Below are 22,487 nucleotides of genomic sequence, written 5' to 3'. Positions count from 1 at the left end.
GACAATAGAAATATAAGTTATTTATTAATCAATCCACTTACAAAGCAGGTGGCTTAATGCAAGCTTATTGACATCTTCACATATGATCCATGGGAACATGTCCTCCACATACAGACAGTGATATTACTGACTGGATGCATTTGCAATCTGGGGCATATTAAGTATATTTAAACAAATAAAATTAGGCTATCCTGTATATGAAAGTATCTTGATAATAATATGCATCCTGAAGTGGATTAAAACTTCCTCCAAAGGAGAAATGTTAGTATGTTAACTTAACTTTATATTCTATATTATGCAGTAAATCTTAACTATAGAAATTAAAAACTTTAAATCAGTGATCGACTCTTGGTAATGTATGAAGTGGGAGTATATAACCATAGCAACAGTAGGTTGACAGTATAATTTGTGCCTCACAGTATCTGCAGATTTACTGTTTTCAAGTTTAGAGAGAAATAAAACAAGAGACATGTAGATTCAGCTGACTTTATTTATCTTTAAACTAATAAAAATCCCTTAAAAGTGATCCTGGGACCTTTAGAAGTTCTGTGGATGAACAGATACCTGCCAAAGACTTGAATTCCAAATCTTAACTTAATGTGTCTACAAAATCAATATAAGCAGATATCTTAACTTTTCGTGCTTAGCAGAAGACAACAAATTCTACATGTCTTTTTCAATTTCCCTAAAATTTTGTTAAATCTGCAAGTATGTACAATCTAGCTAATTGAAATTAATATTTAGTGTTCATCAGAGCTGTTTCACAGCAGCAAAAACTGAATCAGGGAAATAAAATTCTAAATGATGTAGGAAAAAGATAAATGCAATCAGAACAGCAGTCTAAATGTATGATATTAATATTCAACCCTTATCTGCACTGTGTTGAAAGGAAAAGGATACACCAAGAAAATTTATACTGATCACTCTGGTGATGTGACTACCACCTGCATCTGATTTAATATGGGTTGTATTCTGTTCCCAGTATTAAGGATGGTATTTAACTCAGAACTCCATATAGTAAATATACAGCAGCCATTTTGTCCTAATTAAGGAATGTCTTAATACACAATATTATCATTTTCTAGAGGATCTTTATACATTAAACTAAAGTACATGATTGATTAAATTAAAGGTTAGTAATGGATAAAAAATTCATAATTATCAAGGCTTGGTACTATGTAAAAAACAAAAAGACCACAAAATTCTACTTACTAAAGCAGCTAATCTTGCCTGCAAGTTTAGGGTCACAAGCCCATAATATGTGCAAAGAAATGCAATACAAGGAACCATGCAAAAATACAGTAAAATGATACAGGAAAAATGTCAAATCTAGGGGAAAAAAAAGCTTTTATAAATACAACAAAATCAACTGTATACATAAACTGAAGGTCTAGCATTAGTTGTACCATATAGCAGAGCCAGCACTCTTAAGTTCAATGCTTCCAAATCTGCGCAGGTAAGTCATGCCATCTTTGGTTGACTGCAGTACCAGGAAAAATGGGAATGAGAGGGAGGGCAAGAGTTCAGAAACATGGTGTCAACTTTCACTTGGCAGCTGGGCCTCAATGTCCACTCTGCATATGGGGCACTTCTTATTGGTAATCAACCATTGGTCAACACACACTTGGTGGAAAAGGTGCATACATGGAAGACGTCTATTATTGGCAAGAAAACAAAAAGCAAAAATTAGTTTTATGGTAACTGCATGTGGTATTTAAACAAATTATACATGTAATAATTCAGTAATGTTTTACGTTACTAAGCATCTTTCTCTTCTATAAAGAAACACATACATTAAATTAGCACTCTGGGCAATATAATATATAAATGACCAAGATAACTTTGAAAGCTATAGAACAAAAGCATATAAAATCTTAAAAACTGTAAGAACACAAATTACAATGGCAATTATTCCAGTTTTGTTTTGGTACAGGAGCTGCCAATGCACTGCAGTTAGTAGTGTATCTCTGGCCACATAATAATGCAAGTCTGTTTTTAAATGTCAAATCATCACTGTATTTGTAATGCCCTTTAAAAAAAACCTATTATCTCAAATATGTATTTATTATTTCATTTAATTGTCTCTCAAAAACATTAGAATTCATGTGGCAAATATACAGTAACTGTGCTCTCCACACTAAGAAATGTCTTACTGTGCAAAGCTATTTTCTATCAAGAAAATCTTTATACATTAAACTTAAGTACATAACTGATTAAAGGTGAGTAATATTCTTTTCACAGAATAATTGTTATATACACTTAGTATTGTGCTACTGTTTAACAGGTAGGTTAAAAGGAGATGTAATGATTTTAGTTTGTTTGCATCATGCCAAATTATCCATTAGAAACTGAGAAATAAAGCCTCCAACCAAGATAGGGTAACATTAAATCTGAGCATTAACAGTGAGATAAAAGTTACTGACTCATGTCCATTTCTACTTCTATCAACTGTTAAGAGTTTTTATACCCTTTCAGACTTCCTAATAGTTTGCTAAAATAGTAGCTTAAAAAAGTATACCAATTATTCCCTGAACAGTATTGTCAATACTGTAAAAGCAATTAACTTCCAAATTTATAAACCTTCACTAGAAATACAGTGTGCAAATAACCTTATTTGGGGAATGGTAGACAATGTTTTTTTTTCTCAACCAACTGAAGTATGACAAAATTATCTTTATAAATTAGGGCAATAATTAAAATGGTTCTATTATATATGATATAGAACCTGTTTCATATGGCATTATGTTACATTTAAAAAAATAGGAAGAAAACAAAGAAAATGCCTAAAATTAATATAGGATTAGCATACTAACATTTTCTTTTTTTGTTTTCTATTTTATTTTTTTTGTTTTTTAGCATACTAACATTTTCTAAACCACAATGGTGCAAGAAGTGGAATAGTCTTACTAGTTTAGAGAAAATGTTAGGACAAAACTAGTTTATAAAAGATGCTATAGCTGCGTGCAGTGGCTAATGCCTGCAATCTCAGCACTGTGGGAGGCTGAGGTGGGTGGATGGCTTCAGCCAGGGAAGTGAAGGGTGCAGTGAGTTGAGATTGCTCCCTTGCACTCCAGCCTGGGCGACAGAAAGACACCATCTCAAAAAAAAAAAAAAAAAAAAAAAAAGATGCTATAAAACAAACTGCATAGGGCTAATCTGAATCCCTGTTAAGTTTTGGAGAACACATTTTAACAACTTTCTAGGACCTCCAAAGCCACTCAAATTCTCATTTCTGCAAGATTTATACAAGATAATTTTGACTACAAAATTTCCCTGATGAAACCTTGTGTGGCCCTGAAATAGGCGGTATATTTCCCACTCCCATGTTGGTGACACAGAGACTTTAATCTTTTATTGTTTCACTCACTAGATGAAGCCATTTCCGCGTGCTGTAGATGATAACAGTATGTGCAAAGAGTAATCTTTGTTTGGCTTCCAGTTTACCTTTACCTTTCTTTTTCTAGAGACTGAGTCTCACTCTGTCGCCCAGGCTGGAGTACAGTGTGGTACGCTCATAGCTCATGGCAGCCTTAAACTCCTGCTTGAGCTATCTTCCTGCCTTAGCCTCCTGGGTAGCTGGGACTACAGGTACACACCATCACGTATAAGTAATTGTTCTATTTTCTTTTTTTTTGTAGAAACATCGAGTCTTGCTTTGTTGCCCAGGCTGGCCTCAAACTCCTGGCCTGAAGAGATCCTCTGGCCTGGGCCTCAAGAAGTGCTGGGATTACAAGTGTGAACCATCATGCCTGTTCTAATTTACTTTTCAAATAAAATCCTCTGTACAGTTTTGACAATGGATATTAGATAATTAATATCTAGTTACCTCACATCTTCACCTTCCTCTAAAATAGACAAACAGATAGTACACTTTTCCTCTGTGTCTTCCTCAGTCCCTTCTTCCCCATCTTGTTTGCAGTGCAGTTTCCTCTGTGAGAACCAATCAGTTGTTACCTTATTAGTAGAGATGACATTATTGAACAACTGAGTAAAGTCTGTGTTTACTTGAAAAACAAAACAAAAAACAAAACCACATATTCACCCACACTTATTTCCCAGGTAAGACTGTGGTAAATAAACGGATAAATTAAATGACTATCATCAATTAAGTATACTTTTAAGACCCTCTAACAATCGGGATCAAAAGCAAAATCAAACTTAACAGAAATTCATTCACTTGAAAACTATTACTTTTAATCCACAATGACAATGATACACAATGTAAACTCTATTTTTATCCTATCATGAGCATAGATAAGTAAGTTTTATTTTACTAGTGAATGTTTCAAATAACATCCATTAAATTAATGTTAGTTACAGTATTTAGCTTGGACAGCCGAACACTTGAACGCACTGGTAACACCTCAATACTCTCAGAACATAGATGAAAAATACAAAGAATAGTAATATTCATGCTTTACGATTATTCTCTGCATAGCATAGGGAGCCTCCAACCCCTGGGCTGCAAACCAGTACCCAGCTGCACAGCAGGAGGTGAGTGGCAGGTGAGCGAGTATTGCTGCCAGAGCTCCACCTCCTGTCAGATCAGTGGCAGCATTAGATTCTCATAGGAGCATGAATTCTATTGTAAATTGCGCATGAGAGGGATCTAGGTTGCATGCTCCTTGAAAGAATCTAATACCTGATGATCTGAGGTAGAATAGTTTCATTATGAAACCATCCACTACCCATGGAAAAACTGTTTTCCATTAAGACAGGTGGGGACTATTAGCACTGAGCATTATTTGTTATAAGACACTTAGTTAACATGTCTACTCCATAACTTCCAGATTCTGTATAATACTATGCAAGGAATTGAGGGTAGAGTAGAAGAACAAACATCAATAAAATGTCCATCAAAATAAATTGCTAGTTAAAAAAATTACAGCACTGTCATATGACGGAATTCTGTATAAGCTTACAAGGGTGATCTGTGGGAGCTGATATGGCATGAAAGGCAATCTGCAAACTATGTGGTTATCTCCTTTGTGTTATTTTTTAAAGTAGACAAAAAAATATATATACATATGCACATTATTAGAAAATGCTGAAAAGTATCTGGAAGAATATCTAAATCCTTAACTATGATTTCACTTCTGGGAAGGACTAGGGCCTGCAGAGTAAGAAACTGCAGAGTATATGTATTTTTTATACTTTCCAAATTATTATTATTATTATTTTTGAGACGGAGTTTCGCTCTTGTTACCCAGGCTGGAGTGCAATGGCGCGATCTTGGATCACCGCAACCTCTGCCGCCTGGGTTCAGGCAATTCTCCTGCCTCAGCCTCCTGAGTAGCTGGGATTACAGGCACATGCCACCATGCCCAGCTAGTTTTTTGTATTTTTAGTAGAGACAGGGTTTCACTGTGTTGACCAGGATGGCCTCGATCTTTCGACCTTGTGATCCACCCGTCTCCACCTCCCAAAGTGCTGGGATTACAGGCGTGAGCCACTGCGCCCAGCTATACTTTCCAAATTATTTAAATAATATGTATGTATTCCTTCAATAAAAATGTCATTGCTAGACTCTACAAATTCAAAGAAGGTATATATAAACATTCTAGAAGCTTCATAGAATAAATTCTTACCTTTTTGTATTTATGCGGATATGTACATCTTTCAATTGTCCCCTGGGATGCTCCACGATTGACATTTCCTAATCTTTCTTCCAAATGAATCAGTTCCTGAAAGTGAAGCATAACGAGTAGTAAAAGCCAGGATGATTATTCCTTGAACAGTATTGTCAACATTGTAAAAGAAATAAACTTCCATAATTAGAAACTTGAAATATAAATACAGTGTTCAAAAAAACTTGCATATGAAAACACAAGTGGTTATTTACATACTTATATATAAGTATATATAAAAGTTTAAAAAAAATAAAAATAAAAATAAAAAAACAAGACCAAAAAAAGTCTTTATGTTGCCCAGGCTGGTCTCAAACTCCTGGCCTCAAGTGATCTACCTCGGCCTCCCAAACTGCCGAGATTATAGGTGTTAGGCACCATGCCTGGCTTAATGTTTCTCATACACAGTAAGGCAAATGGTTGTTTATAATATTTTCCTCAGCCAACTGAAATGGTACAGCGCAAGTTATCTTTATAAATTACAACAGTATTACCACATGGTACTACATGAGTCAGTATGTATGTATGCATGGAGAAGATGAAATCATTCTAGTAAATTAAGGAACCAAATTATATAGTAGTTCTAAGTCTGCAGAAGTAATTGTGTTTCGGAAAAAATGAATGAAGAAAAAAATAAAATAAAATAAAAAGTTTTAAGTCTCGGTGACTCCAACTTCCAAACTGACATAAAAAACTCTGAATCACATTTGAATGCTTTGTTCTTCCTGAAAATTCCAACAAGACATTTAGCTACAAAGGGAATTACTTAGGATTCCTTTTCTCTACCAATTTCTCTAAAAATTTAGCTGAGTCAAAAAATAGGTTCCCCCCAATATTTAATGGTATGGTTATTTATCTGATATTTATATTTATTTAATACATTTTTACATACTTCTATATTACATATTTTCATTTACTCATCTTTAATTACCTGGGTAACTTCTGACCCTAAGATTAATATTACTTATAAATCTTTCTGTAACTCCTAGAATCAACCTTAGAAAATCAGACAAGTTACTGCCTTGTAATTTCCAGCCACTGTAGCAGTCCTACACAACTGTGTATACTGATAGTGCATATATACTCTCTGCATTAAAAATACTGTGACATGCTTACGAAAATGCTGACGAAAGAAAAAAAATTTAAAAAAAAAATACTGTGACAAATATATTCATTTACTTTATTACATACCTCAAAATTGCCCCTGAAAGGACCTCTGAATGATGTTCCATCCAATCCTGATGAAATGTAACGGATGTGAGGATAGCCTGCCATATCAGGAACCTATTTCAACAGAAGAGATAGGCTAAATCAATTAAGAATAGACTTGTGGCTTACTGTTAACATTGAATAATTCAAAACCTTCAATGTTTACCATTTGGCCATAAAATTCAACTTCAATAAGCATACATAACTCCAACGAAGACTTCTTAGTTTAGTTGGAGAGGTTTAGGTTTTTCTGAGTAAGCATACATAACTCCAACTAAGACTTCTTAAGTTTAGTTGGACAAGATTAGATTTCTCTTAAAATACAGCCTAACTCTCCAAAATGCCAACTTAACTCTGATGCTCTTAGTAGCTCAAATTTGAAAAGAGTAAAATTGTCTTATGATCCTGTCAATTTCAAAGACCTTACTAGAACAACAGAAGTGCACACAATTTTCCAACAAAATTTCACTTCAAGTTTTTATTTCACCTCCGTTTAGCATCCTAACAGCCAGAGTACCCTATGTCTTTTTTTGCTTGATTCTAATAGTGAAAGTTTTAACACAGTTTTCTAGTTTTTTGTTAGATATAGTCAATATTCATTATTTATGGATTACATATACGTGAAATGACTCACGGGCTAAAATTTACTTGTAACCCCATAATCGACACTTGTGCTTTCAGAGCATTTGGGGATATAACCAGTGGCAAAAAAATCTGAGTTACCTAACATGCAACTCTGCTCCCAGCTGAGGTAGAACAGGGCTCTGTCATATTTGAGCTCCTATTCTAAACCAGTGTCTTGTTTGCAGTCCGTTTAATGCCATGTTTTTCACAGTTTTGTGCTTTATGTTGGTGATCTTGTTGTTTAAAATGGCCCCCATAAAGCATAAAGTAGAAGTGCTATCTAGTGTTCCTAAGTCACGAAGGTTGTGATACACCTTATGGCCAGAGTAAGTTTCATTCAGGCATGAGTTACAGTGTTGTTGGCTATGAGCTCAATGTTAATGATTCTACAATATTTTTTTAAAGTTGTCTTTACACAGAAATGCACACACAAAAAGGTCATATACTGATTTAGTTGTGAACAGAGGCTTGCAATAAGATAATTTTGTATTTCTCCTAGGAGTATGGTCCCATATTTGCTAACTCAGAGTTGGCAGCAACTGCATACATCACAACTGCCATGCAAATTGAGAGTATTAGGAAAGGGCAGTTCTGAGATACGGCACCATTCTTCCATCTTTATACATAAATCTCCGACATTGCTTTTTAATCAGCCTACACTGAATCACAACGTATTTCAAGCAGAATTTATAGCTTTAACGGACACTTCATATGTGGAAAAGAATTTAGCAATAACTTTTAACCTTCAGTAGCCTATTACTTAAATTACTTATAACTTTTCTTATAACCAAGATCAATACTAATAAGCAGATAACCCAACCTCCTAAACGTCTTCAAAGAAATCAGAAACCCCAGCATCTGAAATTAAATGAATCTTTACTTACCCTGAAAACCCTCTCCTCCCTAGTCTTGTTCCTCTAGCTTTTATGGATAAGCTTTTCTCCTATTCAAACTCTATCCTTATCACCTGCTCCTACCTTCACCTGTTCACCTTGGATCATGTTTAATTAATTACTCCACACCAAGTATCTCTTCAGTATCTTCAAACAATTCCTCTCTAATGGTTTTCAGTCTTAAATCTAAAAATACCTTTAAGTTTCTCCAAACCTAAATTCTCTACTAATCCTGGAATTACTGCCACCAAATTGGTGTTTCCTTCATTTTCCCTTCACAGTCAAGCTTATAAAGCAAGAAGTCTGTATTCACTGTCTCCATGGTTTTTATTTTTTACTTCCTTACGGTAATCTAAGAGGTGCCCTACGTGCATCACTCACCATTACTAAACCGTTTTGACACAAGACACCAATAACCACTTTAATTACCTTTTAACACAAACTAGAAATCTGGGAGTCACCCTACATATTTCTCAAATGTGTCCCATCATTTTTATGCCAACTATGATTGTCTTCATTCAGGCATTCACTGATACTTCTACTAGAATGTCCTAACTGGTTTCCCACATTTAAATCTATTTTTCCACATAACTGAGGAGGTGATTTTTCTAACTATAATCTGATTAAATCACTCTAAAATCATAAATTTCATCAGGACATTTCCCCTTCAATGGTTCCTGAGTTCCAGTTTCTTGCTAGAACAATTTCTTACTGCTACGTGACCCTCACTCCTTAGAAACACCAGCTTACTTTGAGTTCCCAGTGCTTGTGCTATTTGCTACAGCTTTTTACATGGTGTAACCTCTGCAAGAGCACCATTCCAAAATCCAAAGTCTGCTTAGAAATCACGTGTACCAGAAAGCTTCTCTCAAAGCTTCCCTGCAGCGACTCTACCCACAACAACACAAAACTATTCCTTTTCTGTATCACTTACACAACAAGTATGTAATACAAATAGCAAATGCAATATATGGTTTGCTGAACTTGTTCTTTAGCACTTACTTGACAAAATCTGAACCTGCTTAAATCAGATGTAGATAATTAGTATAATCTTTCTGCAGATTAGAAAATCAGGCCAGGTGCTATGGCTCATGCCTGTAATCCTAGCACTTTGGGGCAGATCACTTGAGGACAGGAGTTTGAGACCAGCCTGGCTAACACTGTGAAACCCCATTTCTACTAAAAATACAAAAATCAGCCGGGCATGGTGGCCTGTGCCTGTAATCCCAGCTACTTGGGAGGCTGAGGCAGGAGAATCATCTGAACCCGGGAGGCACAGGTTGCAGTGAGCGCAGATCATACTACTGCACTCCAGCCTGGGTGACAGAGCAAGACTTCAACTCAAAAAAAAAAAAAAAAGAATTGACAGTGTCATCAACAGCTTTCAAAGAGAGACAGACAGAAAAAAAAAATCAAGTATGACTGCATCAGAACAGACCTATTACCACTATGGCAAAATAACTGATGCACAGTATACTCTTGACAGTGGATAAGGAGTATCTTGGTATACCAAAAAACCCACACTTTTTTTGCCATTTTGTACATTATGAGTGTATTTTACAATGCAAATTACACAGATTTTAATACATCTAATACCTTTTTACAGCCCAATTTTTAGCTAACAGGATTACTCTCAAATTCTATCACAACACCTATAATAACTAATATAGTAAAGTATTTCCAATAAAATATTTAATTTAGAAAATTAACTTTTAGAACACATCAGAATTTTGAAGGTTTTCCATTTTACCATTAAAGGAAGAGCTCCTAATTGTAAGTGATGAAGTCGAGGAGGTGCGTGATAATGGGCCAAGTGAGGATGCAATGCACCAGGTGTGTAAGTAGCTGCAGTCACTCCAGCTTCAATTCCCAGTTCCCTGACAAAAGGATGAGAACAGTTTAATCTTCCTTAGGGTCCCTTTATCATCAACAGAAACGGTGAATTATGTTTACACTTAAAAAAGTAATCTAAGGTTTCTTAAATTACAAAGCAGAGGAAAGATAATTTAGCCCAAAATATTTAATTTCAAATTTATTTCAAAACTAAAAGCTCAGAAAACTTAAATTTTGTGACAATGAAACGTAAAGCATTTGTACTTGGTTTCACATCTTACAAAGGAAGGAAATACAATGAATGGCTACTAAGGCCCATTCCAAGATAAAAGCCTGATCCTACTTGAGGAGCACACAACATAGCATTTACTTTTTTGGTGTATCTGAATGTTACAGATGATCTCTGGATTTTTGTTTGTTAGGTATAATCTCTTGATTGTTGACACTAAGGACAATTACAATAGCAAACTCTTCCACATTTTATAAAACAAGGGTAAACAGAATTTTAGAAGGGGTAAAACTGTTACCTGCTAAATCTTCATTTACTATCATTTTATGTTCTGCCTCAAAAGTCACTGTGGTTCAAGATCTCAATGAACGCCCACAAACAATAAATTCAGAAAAAAAAATTTAATGAAAATCTGCTTTCACCTCCCTAGGGAAGATCACAAGTCTAGCAGAATGAAGGCTGAATTTCCCTTGTCAATAGCAGGTGAGGGTGGTGGAGCAAATCTGAGTACAAAGGTGGGGGTCAGTTAAAGAAGATGTGAAAAGCAGGATCAGTCTAGGGAGTTAATTTTGATGGCACCCCTGAAAAACGGGAAAAAAAGCTCTACTCCTCTTACTAACATGAGAACTCATAAGCATGTTGTTTACCAGAGGTTGGGGAGGGGGCAGGGGCTCGTGGATGAGGGAAGGGGAGATGTTGAACAATGGATACAAAGCTTCAGCTACGAGGAATAATTCCTGATATTCCACTGCACTGCAAGGTGACTACAGTTAATAATAATGTACTGTTTATTTCAAAACTGTGAAAAGAGAAGATTTTAAACTTTCTCACCACAAAGAAATGATAAATATTTGAGGTTATAAATATGTCATTAGCCTGATTTGATCATTTCACAATGTATACATGTACTGAAATATGTGGTACCTCCAAAATATACACAATTTTTGTCAATTAAACATAAAAGAACACCTTAAAAAAAAAAAAAAAAGAGTTCTACTCTTGCTTGACATGGTTCCCTGCCCCAGCTCCTGCTCTTTCCCCTCCAAATCTCTATCTGCCCAGAGGCAGTGTCTAACAGTAAAACTGGGAATTAGTTTTCTCCACATCACCATTCTGCATGGCAATCCATCACAAAGCATCTCTTCCAATAGTTTCACCACAAGCTGCTAAGCATTGCTTTGAAATTAAACAAGATACTGACCAGGCAGACCTCTCTGGAGCCTGTCGAGGATGTGAGGACATAGTTTGAGGCACATGAATATGATGCCCATGACCATAGTTTGGGTGCATCCTATGTGGATGAGGTGGGGGGCGTTCATGTGCCCGCCTGGAAACACAGAACACAAAAAGACCACTGGAAATAATTGAATAATTGGTTATTTCTTTTCTTAATGTAGAAAAAAATCCCTAGTATTAACACTATAAACATCTATAGACTAGTCATAAATTTTGCAACAATTATAAAAAATATAAAATTATTAATAAATCAAGGAAAACATAACCTCCTCTACAAATTCTAATTAGTCATTTATTCCAATGCTTCCAATTCAAATATCATCCAAGGAAAATGGTAATTTTAACATTATCTTGTATACCTTCTTTACAAGAGATAGTTTAAATAGGAGAATTGCCTAGAAATAAAATTTTTAAAAATTAAGTAGCCCAGTCAAATGTTGCAGGCACAAATAATTTTATATAAACATTAAAGCAGGAAAAATTGAAACCTTAATTTTGCTTCATTTACACTTACAATGTAAAGACACACAACCATTTTAATGGTTGGAAAGTTGAAGAGAAAAAACATTTTAACCTTGTGCATTTTTTTCAAAATACATGTAGTACATGTTAACACACCTAGGAAACATATTTAGCCCCATTTATACTTTTTATTCTGCATCCCAGTTTACTGTATCTCCTCTTCCTAAAGTCAGTTAACAAAAGACACTAAAAACAGCTTAGTTTCACGGATTCACTTTTTGTTTTTGTTTCTTTTTTAATAATCTTGCTCCAGGATCGAGTGCAGTGGCACAATCATAGCTCAGTGTAACCCTGAACTCCTGGGCTCAAGTGACCCTCCCACCGCAGCCACCTGAGTAGCTGGGACTACAGGTGTGTGCCACCATGCTCAGCTAAGATTCATTTTTATAGTCTAATTATTTTCTATTAGTTTTTAACACACTTGCGGATTTTGCATGTTTATTCTAAATAACAATTTGCCAGGTACTGGAGGACAGGACTGTAAACTGGCAATTTTCTACATAAAAGGTTACTTTATTAGAAAGGCAACAACAAGCAGAGATATGGGATATAATCTTGGTTTTTAGGTTTGGTTTTTCTGAGACAGAGTCTTGCTCTGTCGCCAGGCTGCAGTGCAGTGGCTCAATCTTGGATCACGGCAGCCTCTGCCTCCAGAGTTCAAGCAATTTTCCTGCTTCAGCCTTCCAAGTAGCCCAAGCCCGGCTAGTTTTTTTGTATTTCAGTGGAGACAGGGTTTCACCATGTTGACCAAGATGGTCTCAATGTCCTGACCTTGTGATCCACCCGCCTCAGCATCCCAAAGTGCTGGGATTACAGGCGTCAGCCACTGCCCTCAGCCGAGATTTGGGATATAATCTTAAATGACAGAACTAAAGCAAGAAGTTACACAAGAGCTGGATCATTAATTAGACCAAGAGTTTGGCAAACATGTTACGTGAAGGGTAAAACAGGAAATTTTTTCAGCTCTTAAGGCCATATGTTCTCTGCTGTAACTACTCAACTTAGCCTTTGCAGTGTGAAAACAGCCACAAACAATACAAACACTTTTTCAGTTTGTTTGTAACTGAAAAAGTATAGCTGTTTTCCAATAAAATTTTGTTTACAAAAATCGGCAGGCAGAATTAGACCAATAAAGTTTGCTGCTCTGAATACGAAAATCAGGTCCTGAATAATCAAAAGGAAAAAAAAGAATTTTCATAAATTTGAAGTACAATATTTTCACTGCCAGTTTTTAAAAATTCTATTAATAGTTTCTTCCCTCTGGTTAGTAACAGTTAATTCTTTGGTATCTTCAGATATTGTTCCTCAAAATAATCAATTTTAACACTGATTTTCACTATGTGATACTGCAGCAACAGACAAAAGATTAGTTTGCATCAGACCAGTCTATAATTTTTTTAAAAATTGATTTGCATAAAGAAATTACCCTTGGTCATATGTTAAACTGGTCAGATTTTACTAAATAATCTGGTATAAACTGGTTTTCTCAATACCTACAATTCAGGAAAAGGCAGGGGAAGATTCTGGCTAGCAAAGAATCAACTTTATAGTGAACTGAGGACTTAGCATAGTTACTTTTTGGGGAGGGGGAAGAGACAGGGTCTCGCTCGGTCACCCAGGCTGGAGTGCAGGGGCATAATCATGGGAGGATCACTTAAGCCCAGGGGTTCAAGGACACAATGAACAATGGTTGCACCACTGCACTCTAGCTGTGACCTCCCAGGCTCAGGCGATCCTCTCATCTCAGCCTCCTCAGTAGCAGAAACCACAGGAGAATGCTACTATGCCCAGCTACTTTCTTTTTTTAGTAGAGACCAGGTCTCCTAATGCTGCCCAAGCTGCTCTCAAACTCCTGGGCTCAAGCAATCCTCCTCTCTTGGCTTCCCAAAGTGTTGGAATTATAGGTGAATCATTGTAGCCACCTGTCTTTCGTTTTCTGTTGTTGTTTTGTAATCCTGGAACTTTGGGAGGCCAAGGCGGGTGGATCACCTGAGGTCGTCAGGAGTTCAAGACTAGCCTGACCAACAAGGAGAAACCCTGTCTCTATGAAAGATACAAAAAATTAGCCAGGCGCGGTGGTGCATGCCTGTAATCGCAGCTACTCAGGAGGCTGAGGCAGGAAAATCACTTAAAACCCAGGAGGAAGAGGTTGCTATGAGCCAAGATTGTGCCATTGCACTATAGTCTGGGCAACAAGAACAAAACTACCATCTCAAAAAAAAAAAAAAGAAGACAAGAGTCTTTCTCTGTCACCCAAGCTAGAGTGCAGTGGCACAGTCACAGCTCAGCTTTGAACTACTGGGCTCAAATTATCCTCCTGCCTCAGAACTCCTGAGCAACTGGGGATTACAGGCATGACACTCACCCAGCTTACAGTTACAAGTTACAATATTTCTTTTTTTTTTTTGAGCCGGAGTTCCGCGCTTGTTACCCAGGCTGGAGTGCAATGGCACGATCTCGGCTCACCGCAACCTCCGCCTCCTGGGTTCAGGCAATTCTCCTGCCTCAGCCTCCCAAGTAGCTGGGATTACAGGCATGTGCCACCATGCCCAGCTAATTTTTTGTATTTTTAGTAGAGATGGGGCTTCACCATGTTGACCAGGATGGTCTCGATCTCTCGACCTCGTGATCCACCCACCTCGGCCTCCCAAAGTGCTGGGATTACAGGCTTGAGCCACCACACTCGGCCCACAAGTTACAATATTTCTAAAGGCTTCACAGTTTTTTGTTGTTGTTCTTTGTTCTTTTTAAACAAAACAAAACAGTATTTCACTGGATGGACTCAAACTCCTGGGCTCACGCAATCGTCCCAAGCAGCTGTGATGACAGTTGCATGCCACCATACCCAGTTAGATTGCAGAGATTTAAAGACCAATGGAAGTAAAAGAAAAAGCAAGTTTAACTTTCTTTTTAAAAATGTAACACATACGTTGGATGCTGCATCATCCTTCTCCTTTGAACTTCCATCCTCTGCATCACTTCATGAGGATGCAGTCTCTGTGCTGGAGGTGCTGTGGCTGGAATATGGTGCGAAATTGGCTGGTGTGTAGGAGGAAGATGCTGAGGGATTGGTGCAGCTGTACTGGCTAAGTGAGTTGGTGGTGGGGGTGCCACAGGATGAGATGTTGCATGAGAAGATATTTGAGAATGGAAAGCATGTACAGGATGAGGAATAACATAATCCACTTGAGGTGGAGGCTGAGTCTGAGGAGGGGGATTTCCATGAGAATGAGGGCAGGCAGAAGCCTGATGATGAAGTGGCCTTGTTAAAGAGGCATCTGCAAGAGAAACATTTCAAGTATGTTACATAGGCACCATGCAGTTGAACGTATACTGCTATTATATATTCCTATTGTACTTTTGAAGATTCTAGCACCTATTTTATTTTTATGAATACTCTTATCAAGTTAAGTATTAATGAAACTGTTCAAGCAACTTGCTCTCTTCTTAGAATAATCTTGGATATCTTCTTAGGTCAATATATATTACAGTATTATATATATTAACTTCAGTATTAAATATATTAATTTCACTCACAGCTTCACAACATTCTATTACATGAATATACAAAAATGTATTGACAAAATCCCCACTGATAAAAAACTCAAATGCTGTGATACATATTTGTGTATACGGTCCCTCCTGCACTCAGTCTTTCATTTACACACATGTATACACATAAGCATACATATCATTTCTGTAGCATAAATTCCTGTAAGCAGTTGTGGGAAAGAAAAAAGTAAATTTAGATGCCAGTTGATAAAAAAAAATACCCTTTCCAAAAGGTTGTCTTAATTAACATTTTGATCAAGAGTACACAGAAAGGGCTGGGCATGGTGGCTCACACCTGTAATCCCAGCACTTGGGGAAGCCAAGGCAGGCTGAATCACCTGAGGCCAGGAGTTCGAGACCAGTCAAGCCAACATGGCAAAACTCCTCTCTACTAAAACCAAAATAATTAGCCAGGCGTGATGACAGGTGCCTGTAATCCCAGCTACTCGGGAAGCCGAGGCAAGAGAATCGCCTGAACCTGGGAGGCAGAGGTTGCAGTGAGCTGAGATTGAGCCACTGCATCCCAGCCTGGGCAAGAGAGTGAGTCACTATCTCAAAAAAAAAACCAAACAAAAAACAAAAAAGAGTACATACGAAGGCCTGATTACCCCTACACTACCACTATTTTTTTTTTTAATAAATGTTAGTCCGAGAAAAATCTTTTATTTCTTGACCACTTGTGTTTCTTCTCAGAATTATCTATTTACATGCTTAGCCTATTCACCCTTTTCTTACTTACAAGTATTCTTTGCATATATGGAATTTTTGTCATAATAGGGTGTAAACATTTTTAAACTTTCCCTACCCCATGTCATTTTTCCTGTACTACCTTATGATGAAGGAGGCATACTTGTTTCCCAACAAATACGGAATTAAGTCCCTAATAAGATGGCTCCCCCCATTTTTTCATTCTACATCTTTATGTTTCAAAGTTACTGCTGAAAAATCCCTCCAAGTAATACACATCTTTCTTACTCTTAGAGATCTGCATCTACTTGCCATGTAAAAAACAAAACAAAACACTTTGTCTCCTTAGATTTCAATCCAAATTTCATTTTATTAGAATATGTTCCTGGAAGTCTGATAAAGAGCAACAGCCATTCTCTAGTTTAGTTACAGAGAGTTTTCTGCAATTTTAATGCATTTTTTTTTTTTTTTTTTGAGACAGAGTTTCGCTCTTGTTACCCAGGCTGGAGTGCAATGGCATGATCTCGGCTCACTGCAACCTCCGCCTCCTGGGTTCAGGCGATTCTCCTGCCTCAGCCTCCTGAGTAGCTTGGATTACAAGCATATGCCACCATGCCCAGCTACTTTTTTGTATTTTTAGTAGAGACGGGGTTTCACCATGTTGACCAGGATGGTCTCGATCTCTTGACCTTGTGATCCACCTGCCTCGGCCTCCCAAAGTGCTGGGATTACAGGCTTGAGCCACCGCGCCCGGCCAATTTTAATGCTTTTGATTCATTCAGCAAGGGCAGAAGTTAGGTATCCATAACACAACCGTATTTTCAAAGTATGCCTTATTAACATGTAGTTAAAGGACCAACCTTCAACAAATGTAATTTTTAAAAGTTGCAAGACAAATTTTTAAACCAATTTTCTAAAAGTTCTATTTTCAAATCAATGCTTTACTCTTCAAGAAGGCATAAAGCTCAGTAGCTCTTAATCATAAAAAATGAATCTACTATGTTTCATGATAGTTAACTATCCTTTCTCAAATTCACAGCATTTCTTTCTTTCTTTTTTTGAGATAGAGTCCTGCTCTGTCACCCAGGTTAAAGTGCAGTGGCGCAATCTCAGCTCACTGCAACCTCTGCCTCCCGGGTTCTCTTGCCTCAGCCTCTTGAGTAGCTGGGATTTATAGGCGCCTGCCAACATGCCCAGCTAATTTTTGTATTTTTTTTTTTTTTTTTTGAGACGGAGTTTCGCTCTTGTTACCCAGGCTGGAGTGCAATGGCACGATCGCGGCTCACCGCAACCTCCGCCTCCTGGGTTGAGGCAATTCTCCTGCCTCAGCCTCCTGAGTAGCTGGAATTACAGGCACGTGCCACCATGCCCAGCTAATTTTTGTATTTTTAGTAGAGACGGGGTTTCACCATGTTGACCAGGATGGTCTCGATCTCTCGACCTCGTGATCCACCCGCCTCGGCCTCCCAAAGTGCTGGGATTACAGGCTTGAGCCACCGCGCCAGGCTAATTTTTGTATTTTTAGTAGATATGGGGTTTCACCATTTGGCTAGGCTGGTCTGGACCTCCTGACCTTGTGATCCACCCGCCTTGGCCTCCCAAAGTACTGGAATTACAGGAGTGAGCCACGCACCCAGCCCATAGCATTTTTTCTAGTTTCTAAGTTTTATACTTATGTAGTCATTATGCAAGACAATATTCACAAATATTACAAAACAAGAAGTTTTGTTTCAGAGTAAGTCCGTTTATTTAACTACTCTTTTTTTTTGTTTTTTGTTTTTGAGACACAGTTTTGCCCTTGTTACCCAGGCTGGAGTGCAATGGCACGATCTCGGCTCACCGCAACCTCTGCCTGCTGGGTTCAGGCAATTCTCCTGCCTCAGCCTCCTGAGTAGCTGGGATTACAGGCACGCGCCACCATGCCCAGCTAATTTTTTGTATTTTTAGTAGAGACGGGGTTTCACCATGTTGACCAGGATGGTCTCGATCTCTCGACCTCGTGATCCACCCGCCTCGGTCTCCCAAAGTGCTGGGATTACAGGCTTGAGCCACCGCGCCTGGCCTTAACTACTCTTCAGACATCATTTGAATTCACTGTTTATTTAAACAAAACAGGTTGCTTATCATTATAAAAGAGTGACATATTCTACAATCCCCAAAACCCTTTCCATTTCTCTCACATTTGTGTTAACAGTTAAAAATAAAAAAATGTTTTTGATATTGCTTCCTAGATGTACAATGTATCACTTGCAGATGCAATATTATGATTTGTTCCAACATTTACTCTCTACGTTCCTATAGCTTTACAAGGTAGACCATTCACTTCATGATTAATCGTAAGTAGCCTGCCGGGCGCGGTGGCTCAAGCCTGTAATCCCAGCACTTTGGGAGGCCGAGGCGGGTGGATCACGAGGTCGAGAGATCGAGACCATCCTGGTCAACATGGTGAAACCCCGTCTCTACTAAAAATACAAAAAATTAGCTGGGCATGGTGGCACGTGCCTGTAATCCCAGCTACTCAGGAGGCTGAGGCAGGAGAACTGCTTGAACCCAGGAGGTGGAGGTTGTGGTGAGCCGAGATTGCACCATTGCACTCCAGCCTGGGTAACAAGAGCGAAACTCTGTCTTAAAAAAAAAAAAAAAAAAAAAAAATTAAAGAAACAGGTTCTCACTAAGTTGTCCAGGCTGGAGTACAAGGATTATTCACAGGTGTGTTAACAGCATACCACCACCTTGAACTCCTGGGCTCCAGCAATCTCCTCTGCCTCAGCCTCCTGAGTAGCTGGAACTACAGGCTTACACTACCAAGCTAGGCCTTACATATCTTATCTGTACCTCTTATGAATCACATAGCAAAACTTATAAATGACACCATTTCAAGCACAGCTGTTTTATCACTTCATCAAGACCATCAAGTTTTCAAAAGCAAGGAGATATTCTTATTGCACAAGTATTGTTGTTATACATATAAATGTACTTACGAAACAGCAAACTATTCATTTGGGTCCAAGTATCACAATGTATAGCCAATAGGAATTATTCCCATTTTACAAGTGGGAAGAATGTAAGGAGAGAGATTAAGTAAGTTATCCAAAGTCACTAAGCTGATTAGTCAGAGCTGGGAGGTTAACTCGAATCTATTCTATTCAATTCAAAGCTGGTGCTTTACTACACCATAACACCATACTGTCTTCCCCAGTTCATTTCGGATGAAGAAAGGTTTAAGAACCATGTTTCACAAGTGAACTAAAGGATACCAGAAATGTTTTTTAAAAGCATGTGAGAGTTAGGGAGAGAATATACACAATCCTTTAGGAAAAGAAGCCCAAAACAGAATTATCAAAATGTCTCTAAAAGAACATAATACAATTTAAATTTCCTACCTTAATTCTCATTAATACTCATTAAACACCCCGAATAAGGTGTATAAATTGACACAGCCCCTTGGAGAGAAATTTAACAGTATTTACCTGAAAGTTTATCCCTCTGACATAGCAATCTCACTTCCAGGAAGTCACACTATACATAAACTCCACCACAGACAACTTAAATGTCCATCAACAGAAGACTGATTTAATATACAGTGGATATTATGGGGTTATTAAAAACCAATGAGCTTGACTTTTATATGCTAATATGCAAAAATCAAGATATACTGCTAAATTTAAAAACAAAAAGCAAGGGGTATATGTTTGATTTCTCATTTTGAAAAGGTAAGACATACACATATTTATCTACATGTATGAAGAAAATTTCTAAAAGTTTTTATATCACAGTTGCTACCTCTCATATATTAAGCAGCGTAAGCTGTGGGGAAAAGCTTTTAAATTCTCATTTTACATCACTCTGCACAGTCTGAATGTTTTAGAATTTAACAAATGTGTCTAAAACATTTATTTATTAGAACATTTTAAAAGGAATGAACTTACTTGTAAACTGCTTCAGTATATTATTTTTAAAGAGGAGGGGCAGAAAACTACATATATTGAATTTCAAATAAAAGATGATCAATTAAAAATGAATACCATCAAGTATCACAAAATAGGCCATGCATAATATTGGTGCTCATACACAGAACTGGCCCACTTGTCAATGCTTTGTAAAAAGTGTTTCTAAATCTATTTTCCAATTTATACTCTAAATTTTAAGTTGCATTACTGAGAAGGTAAACAATACATTACAGTTTCACTGTACAAATTCTGAGTTGATTCCAGCTGTGTCTGCAGAATGCAGATTTTTAAATGACTGGAGAAGAAAAAAAATCCAGGAAGATACATAACTGAAAATTCCCCCTGCCACGTAATCAGAACAAAACACAAATTTCCTTGCTGACTTCCTACTTTATTTCAGGCATGAACTTTTGGTATTTCTTAGCTGTTTATTAAGCTCCATTTGATTATCAGTTTATGAGCTAACAAAATAGTACCTATGTTACACATCCTTAGGGTATTTATTAGTTCTTATGATATCTAACAAATTTCAATTTCTTTAGAAAAGGCATGTCTGGTTCTATGTCATTTTTATAGTAACAGGGTCTCACTATGTTGCCCAGGCTGTTCTCAAACTCCTGGCCTCAAGCAATGCTCCTGCCTTGGCCTCTCAAAGTGCTGGGGTTACAGGAGTGAGCCAGCATGTCCAACCATGGTTTTATTTTAATTGCCTGCATCAAATGAGTTTAAAAACCCTTTTACAACGACAAAGCTTGCAGTCAGGAAATTCTCTCTTAAGAGAGAATTTCCTGAGAATTCTTAGAATTTACTTTACTGTGCTAGAAATACTATTCAACTTTATATTTCTTCAGTTGTCCTAAAGAATAAATCTAAATTCCTTAAAACTTCCATTCACTATACCCGTTTCATAGTATTATAATGGGAAAAATATACTCCACATTTAAGCCAAGTAAATACTAAAAATTTAAGAACTAGGATTAATTAAAGGTTATTTCATGAAGGAGTATAAAATGCTTCACTGATGATTCTAGATTTTGTGCCCATTAAGTTTATACTTACAAGGGGGTGGCATGTAATGCCGACATGATGAGAGAGAGGGCTGCGGAGGAGGCTGGGGCTGGGGCTGTGCAACCATGCTTGATCCATAGCCATCTATTGATGATAATGGTTGACTTGGGGCAGCAGCAGCAGCCTGATGGCCAAAGATTGCAGCTCGGGAAGAGGAAACAGGGCAGCAGGGATCAAATGCAGATGCTCCATGAAAACCGCCACTTCCATGACTTCTGATACCACTGTTGCTCAGGTCTACTGGCAATGCCTGCTATATAAAAAGGAACTATATTTTATCTTTCTAAAGTATGGTCAAACATTTCACGCTACATTATAAAAGTATTCCTAACACAACCAAGAAAAACATAATCTTTAATTTGAAAACAGTAAGATTCCTAGTGTGAAGAACTAGTGAGCACCAACAAAATACTTGGTTATCCTGTGTATCTTGGATTGTGAAAACTGTAGTGGTTTTATACTTAAAACCAATTTTAAAAAATCAAGCATAAGATTGTATCACAAGATGAATAAGTTCAATAAAGTATTTTGTCTTATAACATCTACATCTTAGAAACTTTAAAATCATACTTCTATATTCTCCTTTATGCCAACATTGTGACTACTAATTTAGGACTCCTTTAGAAAAGATACGATCGCACTAGTGAAAACATTAAGGTTCTAGGAAACGTCTTGTCTGCCCCAAGTTCCAAACTGTATGAAGAAGCAAGAATTTAACTAAAATTCTAATAGTGTAAACAAATCTACATTACTCTAAATAACAAAGGACTAACATTTTTCACACTAAATCATGAATTACGTTTGCCACTTAAAGCTTTCATTTGTTCAAAAAATAAGAATAAAAAAAATTGGCCGGGCGCAGTGGCTCAAGCCTGTAATCCCAGCACTTTGGGAGGCCGAGGCGGGTGGATCACGAGGTCGAGAGATCGAGACCATCCTGGTCAAAATGGTGAAATCCCATCTCTACTAAAAATACAAAAAATTAGCTGGGCATGGTGGCACGTGCCTGTAATCCCAGCTACTCAGGAGGCTGAGGCAGGAGAATTGCTTGAACCCA

At 37.4% G+C, this 22,487-nt stretch overlaps 1 protein-coding gene across 9 annotated transcripts in view; it reads right to left on the bottom strand.

The window, feature by feature from the left end:
• RNF111 (ring finger protein 111) overlaps positions 1–22,487 on the bottom strand; it is a 108,963-nt gene continuing 86,476 nt past the window's right edge. For 3 of the 9 annotated variants that reach the window (XM_010339613.3, XM_074393839.1, XM_074393840.1), the window contains exons 7-14: positions 21,422–21,683; positions 15,103–15,451; positions 11,617–11,769; positions 10,104–10,230; positions 6,819–6,911; positions 5,589–5,684; positions 3,827–3,954; positions 1–1,655 (exon numbers count right to left, since the gene is read on the bottom strand). In XM_010339613.3, coding sequence (XP_010337915.1) covers positions 1,538–1,655; positions 3,827–3,954; positions 5,589–5,684; positions 6,819–6,911; positions 10,104–10,230; positions 11,617–11,769; positions 15,103–15,451; positions 21,422–21,683 — 1,326 coding nt within the window. In that variant the 3' untranslated portion in view covers positions 1–1,537. The remainder of the gene's footprint in view (positions 1,656–3,826; positions 3,955–5,588; positions 5,685–6,818; positions 6,912–10,103; positions 10,231–11,616; positions 11,770–15,102; positions 15,452–21,421; positions 21,684–22,487) is intronic. The other 6 variants (XM_010339615.3, XM_010339614.3, XM_010339618.3 and 3 more) reach the window with 6 other exon arrangements.

Source organism: Saimiri boliviensis, chromosome 2 (genome assembly GCF_048565385.1).
Source record: "Saimiri boliviensis isolate mSaiBol1 chromosome 2, mSaiBol1.pri, whole genome shotgun sequence".
Lineage (NCBI taxonomy): Eukaryota > Metazoa > Chordata > Mammalia > Primates > Cebidae > Saimiri > Saimiri boliviensis.
The sequence above is the reverse complement of the archived record's forward strand: the minus strand, read 5'-3'. Positions and strand labels throughout refer to the sequence as shown.